The 18,303-nt window shown below is 36.1% G+C and overlaps 1 protein-coding gene across 1 annotated transcript in view; it reads left to right on the top strand.

Annotated features, from left to right (window-relative positions):
• The window catches only part of DNAJC13 (DnaJ heat shock protein family (Hsp40) member C13), a 100,094-nt gene that overhangs the window by 74,970 nt on the left and 6,821 nt on the right, over positions 1 to 18,303 (top strand). The window contains exons 42-54 of the mRNA XM_084902114.1: positions 1,508 to 1,621; positions 2,866 to 2,982; positions 4,752 to 4,929; positions 6,683 to 6,774; positions 8,207 to 8,306; positions 9,453 to 9,527; positions 9,734 to 9,846; positions 10,570 to 10,739; positions 10,894 to 10,936; positions 11,365 to 11,538; positions 13,469 to 13,648; positions 14,126 to 14,266; positions 15,918 to 16,061. Coding sequence (XP_084758240.1) covers positions 1,508 to 1,621; positions 2,866 to 2,982; positions 4,752 to 4,929; positions 6,683 to 6,774; positions 8,207 to 8,306; positions 9,453 to 9,527; positions 9,734 to 9,846; positions 10,570 to 10,739; positions 10,894 to 10,936; positions 11,365 to 11,538; positions 13,469 to 13,648; positions 14,126 to 14,266; positions 15,918 to 16,061 — 1,641 coding nt within the window. The remainder of the gene's footprint in view (positions 1 to 1,507; positions 1,622 to 2,865; positions 2,983 to 4,751; positions 4,930 to 6,682; positions 6,775 to 8,206; positions 8,307 to 9,452; positions 9,528 to 9,733; positions 9,847 to 10,569; positions 10,740 to 10,893; positions 10,937 to 11,364; positions 11,539 to 13,468; positions 13,649 to 14,125; positions 14,267 to 15,917; positions 16,062 to 18,303) is intronic.

Below are 18,303 nucleotides of genomic sequence, written 5' to 3'. Positions count from 1 at the left end.
AAAAGTAAATGCACACACACACATGCGTTCATGACAAAAATAGCATGACCTTGGCAGACTCTCCAACTTATTTGGCTGCTTATGTGAAGATCACTGAGAAACAATCTACAAATTAGAGATTGTTAATTAGAGAATTAACCTATAGATAATTGTTAATTAGAGAATTAACCTATAGATATCCATTAAATAGACTACTGTGAAGCCTTAAATTGTAAAGGTATATTTAAAGGCATTCGAAGATGTTTAAAGTGTTTCAAGTGAAAAGACTAAACCCATTTTTGTATTAAAAAGAAATGAAAGATGAATGAATCTGTACCAATCTGCTTATGTGTAGTTATCTCTGAATGGCAGGATTGCAGGCTATTTTTATATTATTTTTATATTCTCTAGTGATTGTCTAATACTTTTGTTAAAAAAAAAAAAAAAAAAAGCCCTCAGGGTTTTAAATGTATTTTTAGAACTTACAAATAGCTTCTTTGTTTTTAATCCAATCTGAATGGGTCTGGTTCCAGTGCTGGGCATTGCTTTTTGGTGCCCCTCAACAAGAGGGAAGAGCTTTAGACTTTTCTAAAAAAAAGTCTTTCTTTTTCTGGATTTAGTCACTCTTTCTTCTTTTTCTGGATTTTGAGTTTATTGATGTGATGGGTTTTGCTGACTGAAAACTAGCAAGTTGTTGATTAACTACTACAGGAAAAAAGAACTAGTAGCACTTCAAAATGTTGGCCTGAACTTCACCTGGACATATTAAATGCTTATTTTTAAACGGATAGCTCTCAAAGTTTTACAGTTTTCCTACTAATATATATTTTTTGTCATTTTCTTAACATTTGAAAACAAGGGTTGGATTAACCCCTGCTTTCCTCCTTGCATAGAGCTCTATAAATGTAAAATGTAAAACAGTGTTACTGAAACATATAAAGGAAAGTCAAATGTCTATGCATAGTTACTATAGAGGAGAGCTAAGTAGAGGGGAGCATAATGGATAGGGAAGTAGTCACAGCTATGTCTGCTGAACTGTTTCCTGAAATTTGGAATTAGGGCTTGGCCTAGAAAAGCGGAACTGACTCTGCCCATACATTTATTTTCCTTCCTATAGGAGTATGCTTCATAAAGATTTAGATTTTTGTTTTCAAATAAATGTGTATAAAGGCAGTATGATTCTGTTTAAGCCTATGTTTCCTGAGTTTATTAAATGCTTTAACACAGATATATTGTGTAATTTTCACCAAAGCAGAGCCAATGTTAAGTCAGACAGATTCAAATTTGAATCCTTGTTTTACTACGTAAGGATTGTGAGACCTGGAACAAATAGTTTGCCCTCTCTCAGCCTTAATTTTTCTCAGGTGCACATGGATAGTATTATCAGACTTTTTAGAATTATCGAGATGCCTGTTATTGAGCTCTGTTCTACTTAAAGCACCCATTACCAAATGTAATAGACAATTTTAGTAAACGATAACTTCAATGCATTTTTACTAAATGTTACAAAACTTATTCTGTTTCCTAGATTTTGAAGATGCTTAACAGCAACACAGAGAACCCCTATTTGATATGGAACAATTCTACAAGGGCAGAGCTACTTGAATTTCTTGAATCCCAACAAGAAAACATGATTAAAAAAGTAAGTTACTGTTTTTAAGTTTATTGGGTCACTAACTCTGATGAAATCTCTGGAAATGTAACTTAGCATTGACAAAGCAGAAGCCCATTTCTCCAATTAAGCCTATATATAGCTTTTTGCCACCTAATATTTAAGAATACTAGTAGCACTTAAAGAATTTAAGAATACTTCTTTTATATTTAATAATACATTGAGATTTTTCTGTTGTTTTTGTTACCACTAATATATACCTGTCTTCTATTTTAACCAGTTTTTGCACCCAGAAGCCCTGCTAATTATTCTTTTCATCCTCTATTTTCCAGTATATCAAAATTGCTTTTGGTATCAAAATTGAATAATTTCTCCTACTCTGACACCTTTCAGTGGAGAAGCTGTTAAACCATTAAATACAACAAAAAACAACCATAGGATGAAAAATATGGAGAAAACCTGGATAGTACATATACTAAATGATTGGGTTTTGACTTTTTTTGTTGTTAATTCTTACCCAAGGATATTTTTCATGGATTTTTAGACACAGAAGAGGGAGGGAGGGAGAAAGGAAAAGAAGGAAGGAGAAGAGGAGGGAGGGAGAAAGAAATTGATTGGTTGTCTATTATACACACCCTGACCAGAGATCGAACCCACAACCTAGGTATACAGCTGACCAGGAATTGAACCTGCACCTGCAACCTTTTTGCTGTATGGGATGATACTCCAACCAACTGAGCCCCCCAGCCAGGGCTCTCCCATTTCTCTTTTCTGTCTTTTTACTTTTTCTTAAATGGAAATTCTTCTTGATTTGTTAACCTGTTTATTTAAACAGCACTTCATTTAATATATTACTTTTAAACCAATAAAAATGTCACCCTATACCTGACTAGGCCCAATGCCTGCTGAATGGAGTGAGAAGAACCAAGTGTCATACTTGCTTTATGAACACTAGCTCTAAGACACTTCATTGGCTGACCTTTGTGATCTTTTGAAATTTTAAAATGAGTAATAATATTAGTCTTTGACTAGAAAATAACAACTCTACATCCATTCCAGAATCCATATTACTACTTAATAAACCTTATAATTGCAATTGCAATGGGTGCTGTCTCTGTAACCCACCACATTTTTTCCCTCTGAAAAATGAGTGAGTCTTTTAAGTTACTTATCTGATGCTGTTAAACTGAATATGTAGAAAGATTTATAATCCAGATACTATTGATTCTGATGTATATCTAATAGTCTATATTCTTTTTTTTTTTTTTTTAAAGGGTGATTGTGACAAAACTTACGGATCAGAATTTGTCTATAGTGATCACGCCAAAGAACTTATTGTAGGCGAGATTTTTGTTAGGGTGTATAATGAAGTCCCTACTTTCCAGCTAGAGGTAAGCTCTCTGTTAGTTTTGTCTGATACTTTTGCCCATTTTACCACACTGTGTACAGAGAAATAATTCCTGTTCTTTGCCAAATGCTTTATAGCAGCCTGGCTATGGGATGGGGTGACCATTGATAATGTATAAGCCTCTTTATTTTGAAAGTTGAAGAATTTAATTTTGAGAATTCAGTACTAAGTTAATCCTTACCCAGCTTTTCCTTATGTTATGGTATCCTACTGTCATGGCTATATGCCTTCAACTTACTAGTCTCTCAAGGAAGTGCAAGGTCATTTGTGCACTCAACTCCGTCATGTAAAATATCCTTCTCTGGCCAGTTATTAGACGAAAATAAGAAAATACAGGTGGAGAACAAATATTTATTTTTTTTTAAATGATTGGGGTCATATCAGATTGTCAGTTCCAGAAGCAAATTGAGGAGCATCTTTTTCTTCTTAGTGCTTAGAGATTGTGTAGGAATATTTTGTTATAGGTTTTTTTTGTTTGTTTGTTTTGTTTTGGAGAGGATGGCCAAGAGGATTTGGTGATTAATTGGTTTTTAAGGAGGGAAGAAGTGAAGCTTTGTTTTAGACTTCGCTCTTAGCAGAAAAGGAATTTACTAAATCATAATGTGTATTATTTAGCTATTAGGCTGAATGAATTCAGTGACTTTAAAGACCCCTTTGAAAACTAAACTTTGAATATATATTCTAAATATATATAATTTTAAAATGTTAAAATATAACCAAATTGTAGAAGTTACATCTAATGTTATTCATTAACTTTTATTGGTAAAGATAAGTGGTACTGTAATCTCAGCATTGTTATACTTAAGTTCTCATGGTAGTATATTTGATCTCTAATGTATTAGGACAGAAAATGTTGAGAAACACTTCATAATGTGACTGAGTTTTATTTCCCCTTCCCCCAGCTTTTTTTTTTTTTTTTTTTAATATTTTTTTTATTGATTTTGTACAGAGAGGAAGGGAGAGATATAGAGAGTTTGAAACATTGATGAGAGAGTCATCGATCAGCTGCCTCTTGCACACCCCCTACTGGGGACATGCCCACAACCAAGGTACATGCCCTTGACTGGAATCGAACCCGGGACCTTTCAATCCCCAAGCCGACGCTCTATCCATTGAGCCAAACCGGTTTTGGCCCCAGTTTGTTTTTAAGTCATCATCCAAGGACATATTCCCCCCTCCCCCATTGGTTCTAGAGCAGGGGTCTTCAAACTACGGCCCGTGGGCCACATGCGGCCTGCAGAGGAGTCTGATCCTGCCCGCCAGGTTTTTTGGGCAGTGAGTGCAGCCGAGGTGTTACAGTAGGAATTAGTAGTTCATATAGTCCGGCCCTCCAGCTCTCTGAGGGACCGTGATCTGGCCCCCACTTTAAAAAGTTTGAAGACCCCTGTTCTAGAGTGAGAGGAAGGGAGGGAGAGAAACATCAATGTGTGACAGAAACATCAATCAGTTGCTTCCTGTATGAGCCCTGACCAGGTATTGAACCCAAAACCTGGGTTTGTGCTCTGACGGTGAATCGAATCCATGACCCTTTGATGCACAGGATGATGTTCTACCCACTTAGCAATACCTTCCAGGGTTTTCCTCCCATTTTTAATCCATAGGTATGTTTATGTGTATGTACAATCACTTAGTAGCTTGAGTTTTTTGCTGCTGTTTGGTTGGTTGTTTTTTTTTTTTTTTTGCTATGGAGTCTTTGTTATACATTATTTCTGAAGTCACACATGTCTTTAAATACATCTCCACTCAACTTAGGTTCCAAAAGCGTTTGCTGCAAGTCTCTTGGATTACATAGGCTCACAGGCCCAGTACCTCCACACATTCATGGCCATCACACATGCTGCAAAAGTGGAGTCAGAACAACACGGAGACCGCTTGCCAAGAGTGGAAATGGCTTTGGAGGCTCTGAGAAATGTCATAAAATATAACCCAGGTGTGTGACTGCATCCTTCATCAGTTAGATCCTTATAATAATGGGCCTGAAAAACCCAGTTCTCAGTTTTATCAGGGAAAATTACTTGGTTATAATGCTATACCTGACATAACTTTAAGAGGACTTGACCCCATAATATTTTTATCTGTAAGCAGTAGGCTGGAAAGATAGGTCAAAGCACCATGGTTATAAGTGTCTCAGTGAGTTGAAAAGGCAGAATCAATTGATAGTGTAAAACTTCATATTGATGACATAAGTTGATATACAAAATGTAAGTGCTTAAATTAGATTTATTAGGTGATGTAATTTTGTCTCTTCTGGTCCTTAATACAGTGCCATATGCATATGGACACTCATAGTTTTGAAAAACTGAAGTGGTTGGTGTATAAAATTTGTAATAATGAAAATGTGAAATTTTTCATTTTTAAACATCTTTAAGAAGACATTTCCAAATACATCATCACTCTTGCCTGACTCTAAAGGAGACAGATGAATGAAAATCTAAATGCTTCTTCTAATTCTAGCTTTGATAACAAATATAGAATATAAAACTTCATATAAATGTAATTTACATTACCATTAATTATCTTCCAGATACTTTTTTTGCTCTTTTCAATATATATTATAATACTATTAAAATTCTGACTTTTTGTTTATTGTCAACAAATTAGTCCAATAAAACAACAGTAATGAAATGTTTTTAGGAATTTAGTAATTTCCATGGTATATATTGGGATGTTATTAAAACATCCCAATGTATATCATGGAAATTACATACTCTGAGGAAAACCTTTTTTTATTGTTGTAGTTGGCATAGTAGAATGGTAGCAGTGGCGTATTAGGTACAAATAATTGCAGTAAAGCAGACTATTGATTTGGAACTTACAAAAATAGAGGAAGGGCTTGCACAGAAACTGTTTGGATAGCATCTATAAAGTTCTTGTATCAGGATCACATGCTCACTTGTAATTTAGAAATATGGTTTATGTGTCATTGATGTATTTTTAATAATTGTTACCTGTTAAGTGGTTTACAAGTGAATTTAAAAGCAACTTACTTATAGAATACTTTCAGATCCTTTAAGCTGAGGGATCATAGTGAATTATGGGGTCTCAAAAGATTACAAATTACACTATATGTTTTACTACTATGCAATAAAAGGAAATACATGCTGAACAAAACCTTAATATTTAATGTTTTTGTTTTATTGACAAGATGGGAGTGAATATGTGGGATTGTGGTTTGAGGTGGGTAGGAATGGAAATAAGTTTTACATATTTTCACAAGTATCCCTGTAATATATGCATATTAGTTGTTTGTTTGTAGTGTAGTCCTCAGGTGGCAGCGTCCTAACTCAGTCTTAATTAAAAGCCAAATGATGTTAACACTTTCCCAAAATATAATTAAGCTGGGGTGAGTAGGGTAGCAGTTCCAAGGTCAAGAGATAAAGAGTATAATTACCACTGTATACCTTTTATTTTTGAGTTCTGTTAGATAAATTTCTTGTTTTTAGTTTGAGGCTAAGGGTGGGGATGGAAATGGAAACAAAACGAACATAAGAAACTCTACTAGATTAGTCTTGCCTGATACTTACTGTGGCTTAGAGATACTTTATTCACATCATATCACAAATATTGAGAAAAGCTTAACAGACCCTTAATTGACAGTAAACAATAGTGTGTATTGGTTTTCTGAATGTTTGAAATTTAGGACATCTCTTAGAAAAAAATAACATATTATTCTTTTTCCTTAGGCTCTGAAAGTGAATGCATTGGGCACTTTAAATTAATATTTTCTCTTCTCCGAGTCCATGGAGCTGGTCAAGTGCAGCAATTGGCTTTGGAGGTAAAAAAAATGTACTAAAGTATGTTGCCTTTCCTGCCACTTACTATGTATGGTGAGAAACTTGGTTAATCACCATCTGAAGCTGAATGGAAGTTTACATGTTTATTGTGTCGTTTTTTATTTTTCATTTTGTCTTCAAGTTGAGTGTGGATGTGCTTTTTAAATTTTGAATTAATTTACTCATTTTGAAGATCAAATGTTATGCAGTCATAACATTTTCAAGATCATATTCAGCTGCCATTGTCTATTATGCATTGAAATACATTATATATTGTCATGTAGTGTGGGTTTAAAAGTTGACTTTACTCGGATGTTTGGAATTAAGAAAAAGTGTCAGGGTTTCTCTGATATTTCTGTGTCCCCACAGAGAGACATTTGAGATCAGGGTACTCTGCTGGCTACACACTAGGTTTGTGTTCCAGAGAAAGGACAAACACCAAATTTAGCCCTGCAGTAATGAGTTAATGATTGGGTTAAAAAAAAAAAAAAAAAGTTAAATTAGTCAAAAAGCTTATTAACAAGCATGTTCTTTTCTTTTGATTTTAATCGTTTAAAAATACATATTTTTATTGATTTCAGAGAGGAAGGGAGAGGGAGAGAAAGGTAGAAACATTTATCAGCTGCTTCCTGCATGCCCCCCAATAGAGATCGAGCCCAAACTTGGGCATGTGCCCTTGACTTGGGACTCTTCATTCTGCAGGCTGATGCTCTCTCCACTGAGCCAAACCAGCTAGGCAACAAGCATGTTCTTTTAATTGAAATGCATGCTTCTGAACTTAATTCCATGAAGTACCCTGTAACATTTTAAATAAACATTATTAAATCTATGATACGTTGCATTGAGGTACTGACCACATGGTTCAAGTTAAGTGACATTCATCTTTAGATGTCTACCATAAAAGTTAGGCTTGAGAAGTCATCCTCTTCGAAAGAAAAATATGCCCCATTACTCTAGAATGGAGAGTTAGTCTGTTGTGCTGGCCCCGAAAGACATTTACTTTCTCCTTCTAAAAGCAAAGTCCCAGTGGGGAGGATTATCATCTTCCTACCCCAAGTCTGCAGCTGGAAAACAGTGCACTCCCCAAAGTTACAGAGCGTGTAGGACTGAAGGCTTCTTATAAGCCTCAAGATTGTGAATTGGTGCTAAAATATTTTTTAGGTCATTATACTTAATTCTTACCTCTAAATTAGTAGGAAGCTAATGTACAAAATATGGATATGAGCATTAGCATTTTCTTTCTCAAAAGAGCAAATAATAAAGCCAATCTTTAAAATTAAACTATTCTCTAAATATTAAAGATTTTGTCCTCCAAACATTTTTTCTCACTTTTGTGAAGCCTTATATTTATTTAGGTCTAGCTAACTTGAGTTAATTTGATTTAGGTCAGAAATTATTTCCAAAAATCTTAATATCCTGTTGATTAATTTACAGGTTGTAAATATAGTGACATCGAACCAAGATTGTGTCACCAATATTGCTGAATCAATGGTTTTGTCCAATTTATTGGCTCTTCTACATTCATTACCATCAAGTACGTATATTCACAAGTGGTATTTTAGAAACCATAGCACAGCCAACCCATGGAGGGGCGCAGTTACACAAGTGATGTAAAGCCTCTAACGTGGCTTTGTCCATATTTAGTTTCAGAAGATTTTAAGTGATATGTTAGATTTGTCTTCCTAGTTATGGTTTTCCACTAAATTATTAAAATTATTTCATATTTCCCATGTCAGAGGTTGAAAGTTGGATGTGAGAGAGATCCAAGTAAAGGAAATTAACAGGTTTGCTAAGTATAAGCAACCCATGAGCAATTGAGGATTGGCTAATATTCCATGGTTTATTTACAAGCATAATTGGTCTTGGATGATAGAAAAAAGTGCTTAAGATAAAAATTACCCTGTATTCAGCCTGGAATTGAATTCTTCATTATTTGTTCTCTACTGATTTAATGCTGATAGATGCTGTTGCCAACAAAATGAGATCTATTTTTTAAAAATACACCAAGCTGATTTTTTTGAATATAACACCTACTAATTAGTATTGTTCTCCTGCATGTTTACGTAGCTCACTCCAGATAATCAGCCTTTGTTGTTTTAGTCTTTGCCTAATAGGAAGCAGCTTCCATCCTCTTTGCCAACTGTTTACTTCTTTGGTCACCTGTCTGTCATGGCTATAAGGTCAAGTCCAGTAGCCCTAAATAATTCTATGACAAGGAGTGGGAGGTGCACAGACTGTCCAGAAGGATGCTGTTAGGTCTTAGATTGAAATAGTGTCTTGCAACTGCTACTTTCTGCTCATTTCTCTGAGATAATAGTACCCGGTGAAAATCTTAGATACCTGATCAGAGTGTCCTCGGGTGTTGGGATGTGAAAAAATTTTGTTTATGCTGGTAGGAAGACAAGCATATTAGTTATGAATATGCACTTTGGAGTCAGATTGACCTCTATACAAAATTGAGCTATGCCACTTACTGAATGTGAAACCATGGACTGGTTAAACTCAGCCTTAGCTTTCTCATTCATAATACGCCATGATAATGTCTGTCTCACTGGTTATTGTGAAGATCTAAGTGTAATAACCTGTTAGAGCACCTGGTTCTGTGCCTGGCACAGAATTGATACCCAGTAAATGTAAGCTTATTGCTGATGCATTCCTTGAAACATCTTTTCATCTGCAGGTCGCCAGCTTGTTCTGGAAACTCTGTATGCTTTGACATCAAGTACAAAAATAATTAAAGAAGCAATGGCAAAAGGTAATGTATGGAGTGCTTTCTCATCCAGTAATGTTCAATAATGATGACACTTTGTATAGTTTATAAACTATAAAAATGTTTTGGAAGGCTTATGGTTTTAAAAAATATCAATTGCATTGAGTTAAAATAAGGTTGAAAATGAATTCTACTGAAAATTTTATATTTTTATGTATAGTATAAATACTAATTCTTTTTTTCTTTCATAGGAGCTTTGATTTATTTATTAGATATGTTCTGCAATTCAACACATCCACAGGTTCGAGCCCAAACAGCGGAACTTTTTGCTAAAATGACAGCAGATAAACTAATAGGTCCAAAGGTGAGCACAGAATAGGTTCTTAGGAAGAAATTAATTATTAAAGCTCTGTCACTTTGATATTGATTTCATAAAGTTTACCAAAATCCAAGAAGGTTAGGGTAAGGAAATGATGATGTGAAGGCTGGAAGATTGACATAACTGAAATTTGTACTTATTATGCCTCACATTAATTTTCAGTTTGTGTGGATGTGTTTTTTTTTTAAAGTTTCTTTTAAAATCCTTTATGGAAAAAGTCACAGTATAATATAAAACATGGTATAGCAAAATAAATGCATTAAAAATACTTGTAGGGCACAAAGCATGAGAAAATTTTATTTTTGAGGGTGGGGGAGCATGGAGTAGAGTTGTGGGGGATAAACCAGCCAAGGGTGTTCTGGGCAGAAGGAACGGCTTGTGCAGGGCATGGTCCCGAAGGGAAGGGTGTGGTCTGGGAACTTTGTACACCAGGAAACTGAATTTTTTAGTTTCTTAAATTTGAGGCAGAGCATGGAAATGAAACTAGATAGGTAAGTAGGAGCAGGTCATAATAAGGCTTGTTAAAGTTACCTTTGCATAAACAGAGATTTACTTGTTGACCCAGTTTGATTTTTGGATAATAGTGACGGCTCATATCAGCTATAACACAAATTATAGCAATAGTCTATCTTAGCGAGATATAAAACAAGTGAAATATTGAGATGTTTCCAATAGGTTTTTTTGTTTTTCTCAAACCTCCTCATATAGGTTCGACTTACATTAATGAAATTTCTGCCAAGCGTTTTCATGGATGCCATGAGAGACAGCCCTGAAGCTGCTGTCCATATATTTGAAGGAACTCATGAAAATCCAGAGTTAATTTGGAATGATAGTTCCAGAGATAAAGTGTCCACAACAGTTAGAGAAATGATGCTAGAGTAAGTAGGATATGGATCATACCTTTGGCCTTGAGGTGAAATCACCAGAAAGGGCATATGTCTTCTCCATTGTCAGCTCTCTGAGACTTACTCTAAAGGCTAATGAAAGTATATCCTATGACTGAAGTTTAACATCCCCATTTTTCCCCCCAAGGCACTTTAAAAATCAGCGAGACAACCCGGATGTAAACTGGAAGGTAAATATACTTTCATTCAGAGAAAGGAATTTTGCATTTTTTTTGTTATATTTTAAAATCTCTGCTGAGTTTAATGCCATCCTCTTAGATCCTTGGTCATTAAAATAGTGTTGGGAGGGACAGGCCAATTAAGGTCAGCTACTTCCTCTGGCAAATAAGATTTTAAACCTAAAACTAGGAATTCTCATTTTTAAAGTAAGTAGCTAATCAAACCACCTTTTCTGAATTTTATTAAGAGATAATAAAACTTACAAAATTATGATTTGATTAACTACTTTAAAAATGAGATTATATTAATATAATTTGATTATATTAATGACTAAGAACTACTTAATTTCATAATGATGTCTTTAATAGTTTGGATATATTGAGTAATGTACAGCTAATGATGACCAAGGACTTGACTCTGCTTCTTTCTCTATTTCAAGTTGCCTGAAGATTTTACTGTGGTGTTTGGAGAAGCAGAGGGTGAACTTGCTGTTGGAGGAGTTTTCTTGAGAATCTTTATTGCACAACCAGCTTGGGTTCTAAGAAAACCTAGAGAATTTCTTATTGCACTACTAGAAAAATTAACTGAGCTCCTGGAGAAGAACAATCCTCATGTAAGCTTCAATCATCAAATAGTTTGCCAAATACACTGAGTGTTTCTGTTACAGCACGCTCCTCACTGACTGTGCATTAAGAATTAACTGCCTCTTTCAATAAAGCAGCCACATTTAAATTCAAACAGGCCCATCTTTTTTTCAGCATGTTCTAAAGTGAAAGTCCTTGGTAAAATGGTTATTTTTGAACCACAGTTATAGGTGTCTATACTGAGAAGATGCTCTTTCTGACCATTGGAGAAGCTGGGAAAGAAGGTTTCTGCCATCCCATTACCAGTGACTATTTAATTTTAAGGGGAAACCTAACTGTTCAGTGTAGAAATTTAAATGGAAATGCTCTGCTAGGCCATTTTCTTTACTCAGCTTTGCATATATGGCAGGAATGACCTAGTTACAGAAATTGACAGAGTAGTAACTGTATGGGTGAACTCTGCCTGTGAGAAAGTAGCCTTGGTCTTGGTTTGGTGAATTAGAAATCTTGATAATATGTAAGGTTCTGTTATTTGTAAAGATTGAAAAATAATTGAGGCACATACATAATTGTTAGAAGCTGGTTGTAGAGAGGTTAAGAGCCTGAGTTGTCTTGTTAGATGGTCCTGAACTCCAGTTCGAGTTCTATTACTGACTAAGCTCTGTGACCTCAAGTAATATCTCATGATGGCTTCAGTTGCCTCATTTTTGGGGAATCACAGCACCATCATGAAGGCTGAGGTTTTAATGGGCTTTGATAAATATGTGGTGCAGTTTGCATAATGCCTGGCATGTATTGAGTACTTAGAAATTATTAGCTAAGCAAAACTTGTATTAGTATAGAAATATTTACATATGTCTATTTCCAGAGTCGTTTTCTCTTTACTGGGATTGTTATTACATATAGCTTGTTTAAATAATGAAATCTTTAAAATAGAAACTTGGAAAGGTAAAAAGCATACTACAATTTTCTCCTATGTCACTTTTCTTTTTGGCACATCCCAATTTCCATGTTTACTTATGATATGTTTTGTGTGTGTGTGTACACATATATATATATGTATATTTATATTTGCATATAATGTTATGTTAATATGTCTTCACAATCCATTTTGCACAATAGAAAGTGCATTATGGCATCCTGATATGTTAAATAGTAAGATTTTTTTGTAGAGCTGGGGAAAACACTTCATTATTCTTCATTTTTCTAAAACTGATCTCTGATACATTTCTATAACATTATCTAAAATTTTCTAGTACTACCTTACACCTGCAATAGCAATGAGATGTGACCTTGCCCAGTGAAAGACTGCTGAGATTAAGATCTCACTCTTTAAAAAAAAATTTATATTGATTTCAGAGAGGCAGGAAGAGGGAGAGGGGAATAGAAACATCAGTGATGATAAAGAATCATTGATTTGGCTGCCTCCTGCACATCCTGCTCCGGGGACTGAGCCTGCAACCCAGGCATATGCCCTGACCGGGAATCGAACCGTGACCTTCTGGTTCATTGGTTGATGCTCAACCACTGAATCACTCCAGCCAGGCAATACCGCTTTTTTTTTTTTTTTTTTTTTTTTTTTAATGATTTTTTTTTTAGAGATAAGAAGGGAGAGAGATATAGAGGTAGAAACATCTGTGAGAAACATCAATCGGGTGCTTCCTGCTTGCCTTCTACTGGGCATGTGCCCTGGCAGGGAATCAAACCAGTGACCTCTCAGTTCTTGGTTCTATGCTTAATTACTGAGCCACACTAGCCGGGAGCTATGACATCCTTCAAGTCTTTTGAATTCATGCCTTTTATCAAGATGGGGAAATTTGTTCTTAGAAGATTTGTGACTCAGTTTTCAAGTATTAGTACATAGAATTTGTGGATCCCTAGTTTTGAACACCAAATAAGTGTGAAGGATGTTTAGAACTGTGCCAATATTTTATAGTTTGTTTATTTTATACATTCCAGGGAGAAACTCTGGAAACTTTGACAATGGCTACAGTATGTCTCTTCAATGCACAGCCTCAGCTAGCTGATCAAGTTCCACCATTGGGCCATCTTCCTAAAGTTATCCAGGCGATGAATCACAGGAACAATGCCATTCCTAAGAGTGCCATTCGGGTTATCCATGCCCTGTCTGAAAATGAGGTATTGAAGAATCCATTTAGTAGATTATAATTCTAGAATTTATGCTTCCTCTTCCTAATGTCCAGTGTGGTATGAACCCCTTTCCTATTGTGTGTCTTTCTGCATCTGAGCTACATGATACTGTAGTAGTTCTTAAGCCGGTTTAATGATATTATTAACCCTTTGCACTCCGAACCATTCTGGACATTGGCTACCAGCTACTCTACCCTACTTTGTGGCGGAGTGTGTTGAAATAACTCAATTCCCCGTAATCACTAATAAACTGCAATGTCCCCTCAGAGGGGACATCCGAGTGATATGCTAGAATTCCGATGTCCCCTGAGAGGGGACAGCGGAGTGCAAAGGGTTAATAGAAGACTGAATTTGATTAAGTTCATTATTAAGGTTGAACTGAATGTAGATTTTTCATGTCTTTTATTTTTATGGGATCTATTGTGCTGAATAAAGTGTTGTAACAATCTCTTTTTGGGCACTTAGTTGTGTGTTCGAGCCATGGCATCTTTAGAGACCATTGGTCCACTGATGAATGGAATGAAAAAGCGACCAGATGTTGTTGGTCTAGCTTGCGAAGCAATTAATCGAATGTTTCAGAAGGAGCAGAGTGAATTAGTAGCACAAGTAAGTGACTTCCAGATTCAGCACTGTTTTATGAAAGCAAACATACCAGACACAAAAGTTTTTACTTCACAGCACTCCTTGGTGTTTCTGATTGAGGTTTGGCAGAAGAGTTAACTTGTGGGTTGTACATGTATGATTTTATACACACACATACACAGGCACAACTATATATGTACACAGACAAGGTGGAGCAGCTGCCAAACATCTTACCAATGTTTAAAGTTTTGGTTATCTACCTAATCATTTATCCTTAGCTTGTTTTGTAAAATTTGCTGTATCCTTTTTGGAAAATTTTGTTTATTCATTTGTTTCTGAAGTCATATTTAAGAAACAAGCCATGGTTTTGTCCTTTTCTTTTTTTCTTATTTTAAAAATATATTTTACTGATTTTTTACAGAGAGGAAGAGAGAGGGATAGAAAGTCAGAAACATCTATGAGAGAGAAATATCGATCAGTTGCCTCTTGCACACTCCCTACTGGGAATGTGCCTGCAACCAAAGGTACATGCCCTTGACTGTAATCGAACCCGGGACCTTTCAGTCCGCAGGCTGATGCTCTATCCACCGAGCCAAACTGGTTTTGGCAAGGTTTTGTCCTTTTCAAATAAAATATATTTAACCTACCTAATGAAAATAAGACTTGTTGGGTATTAACATAGAGAGACACTGAAGGAACAAAAAACACAAAAGAAATTAGAAAGCATTATGACAGTGATCTTCCTAAAATATAACTTTTAATATAACTGGGTCACAACCTTTTAACAGTTTCTCTATCTGCCAGGTGACCCAAGTGACATCTGACATCCTTAGCCTGAACACACAGACCTACATCTTTTTTATGTGTCTTCTTATTCTCCCAATCCCCCTTTCCCCTCAAATTTCCTCTTCCTCATTTAGACAAGTTAGAGGTCCTGGGTTCATCTCAGTTATAATTGGCCTGGAGGGTTTGTTCTGGAAAGAACATGAGTTAGTTATACCACTTGATGACTCTGTGACCTCAGGCATGACACTTAACCTCACAACGCTCAGATTACGAATCTGTAAAATAAAGTTAAGACTGCCTCACAGGGTTGTTATAAAAATATTGGTAAAAAGGTATACTCACTAATGTTAATTACTTCCACCTCTAACCTTTGAGTTTTGGAGCAGGCATCGAAAAGTTTGTGAAACCAGGGTGTTATTTAGCTTTTATTAGGCTGATAGGAACTGTATGATGAATGCAAAGGTTGATATTTTGAGAAAAACATATTAAGATACTTCAAATATTGTTGCCTGTCAATGTGATGTCAGTAGAGGAGGCAGCCCAGTGCAGGGCTGAAAGCTCCGGCTTTGCCTTTGAACATCGAGCTCTAGATTCAGTCACTGCTGGCTCTGTGACTATCAGCATGTTTCACCCTCTGTGCACTGACTTTTTTTCCATCAGTAATAATGCTTATGTCATGGGAAGATTAAATAAAATAATCAATGTGTATTTAGAATAGTCTAGATTAAACTCTTACTGAATAAGAATGCCATTATCATTAAATACTTAAAAAGTCTTCACCTGGCATTAAAATAATGCAGGGATGGTCCAGGGGGTGAAATTATTTCTTCAATGAATGGTTTACATTTTTGCAGCATATACATATACTTAATATTATATTGTCTTCTAGGCCCTGAAAGCAGATTTGGTGCCGTACCTCTTGAAATTACTTGAAGGCATTGGCCTCGAAAATCTGGACAGTCCAGCAGCCACTAAAGCTCAGATTGTTAAAGCCCTCAAGGCCATGACTCGAAGCCTGCAGCATGGAGAACAGGTGAGCGCACAGGGTGACTGATCTGCCAGTTTCAGCAAGGCCTTCTCACAGCTCAGGGTCTTGGCTCAGGTTCCACGCACAGGGGTGGTTCTCTTGGCTATTGCCAGCTGATCACAAGACCAAGGATGGACTCGCAGGGCTCTCTTCTAGCCAGTGAGAAAACACAAACCAGACACTCCTGCAGTCGCCCAGGAAGATTCTTTTTCTATGTAGTAACAGCATGTTGTCCATTTCAGGAAGAAAAATGTGATGAAATTCTTCAGCAGTGAAGAATAATGAGTATTTAGTATTGTTGAAGTTTAACTTTCACTTCTAGGAGTTATTGTTGGATAGTCATAATCACATTTATGAAACATCCCATAATGCCATATAAAAGATACAGAGCATCAATTTAGTTTCATCTTCTTTATTTATTAGCACATATAAAGAGTTGGTTTTATTTTTGTTGTTACATAGATATACTTCATACATATGCTGATTTCAAGCCCATTCAGTAATTTAATATTCCTCTTTGGTTTCATTGGTTAAGTTGCTTCTGAGGAATTTCTCATTCAGTGTTATTGCATAGCCCTGTCTACTAATTCTCTCTCTCTCTTTCTCTCTCTTTGAAGTTGAGGTAAAATTTAGGTAACATGAAATTAATCATTTTAAAGTGAACAATTAATTGGTGTGTAGTGACTCCCATTAAGTAGTGACTCCCCATTTCTCCTTCCCACCAGCCTCTGGGAGCCCCACTCTGTTTTCTATGAATTCTGTTTCAGTTATTTCATGTAAGTGAAATCTGTGTGATCTTTGGTGTCTGGCTCCTATCACTTATATGTTCTTGAGGTTTATCCATGTTGTAACATATATCAGTGCTTTCCTTTTTCAGGCTAAGTAATCATCCATTGTGTATATATGCCATAATTTGTTTATCTGTTCATTTATTTGATGGACATTGTTTTTACCTACCAATACTTTTTATAGGTTTAAATTGACTTGGAGCTTTCCTTTAAGGTACCTATTCACTGTTTGTGTGTTCCAACTAAAGAAACATTTTTATGCCATATTCCGTTCTATCAGTGTCATCATTTGAACAATTTAAAATGATATTAAAGGAGAGAGAACATGTGTTGCTGCAGTTATTAACTATAAGTTTATGTAAAGAATTTGGGGTGAGGGACAGGCTTGCCTGTGGGTGCTCTGAATGCCAAGTACAGCCACTCCTGTGTGCCATATGCAGGCAGTTCTCTTCCCCTGTCCTGTCTCAGGACTCCTGTTGATGAAATTAGCAGAGTAACCCTGACATCACCTTCCACTTCCAAGGGGAGGAGAGAAGTAGGATTGTTTCCAAAGTAGGAGCTCCTCCACCACCTTCACAACCAATCACTTGCACTATTGCTTCTTTCCAAGGTGGAAAGGGAATTTCTTGGACTCACATGGCCCCATGTGCAGCCCTACTTTATGCTTACCATGACATTATCTGGTGCTGTCTCTCCTACTAGACTGTAAGCATTTCAAAGACAGGCTGTCTTTCTCATGCAACACGTTCAGTAAATACTTGATATGGACATTGATATGAAAAGATAATCTTCAAATTGGAATATCCTAAACTTTTTTAAAAAAAATCTCTGTCACACAGAAAGAAATAGACATTATATCAGTAGACATTTACACACATGTTATTTTTACTTATACTAGAGGCCCAGTGCATGGATTCATGCACCAGTGGGGCACCTCGACCTGGCCTGCACCCTCTCGCAATCTGGTACTCCTCAGGGGATGTCAGACTGCTGGTTTTGGCCTGATCCCTGCAGACCAGGCTGAGGGACCCCATTGGTACAAGAATCCATGCATTGGGTCTCTGGTATGCATATAAGATCTTTGGTTAATCTTTTCCCTCCCTCCTCCTCTGAGATTCATCAGTTTGTTCCATGTTTTCATGCCTGTGCGTTGAGCATCTGCCCCATGTTGGTCAGTGTGCATCATAGCTACTGGTTGAATAGTTGAATGAGCAATCACTTAGGCTTTTATATATATAGATGTGTGTGTGTGTGTGTGTGTGTGTGTGTGTGTGTATGTGTGTGTGTGTGTGTGTGTACACGTCACAGAACATTTATTCATTTACATGTGATACTCAGATGCTTTCTATATGAATCTTTTTTATTTTCTGAAATGTGTGGATCACAATCCTCTTAATTGATTTCATAACCATCTAATAAGTCACAACCTGCAATTTGAAAGACTCCTATGAGTTTTAGCT

Source organism: Pipistrellus hanaki (assembly GCF_964339955.1).
Source record: "Pipistrellus hanaki genome assembly, chromosome: 13".
NCBI lineage: Eukaryota > Metazoa > Chordata > Mammalia > Chiroptera > Vespertilionidae > Pipistrellus > Pipistrellus hanaki.
This window is presented reverse-complemented; position numbering and strand designations above follow the sequence as displayed.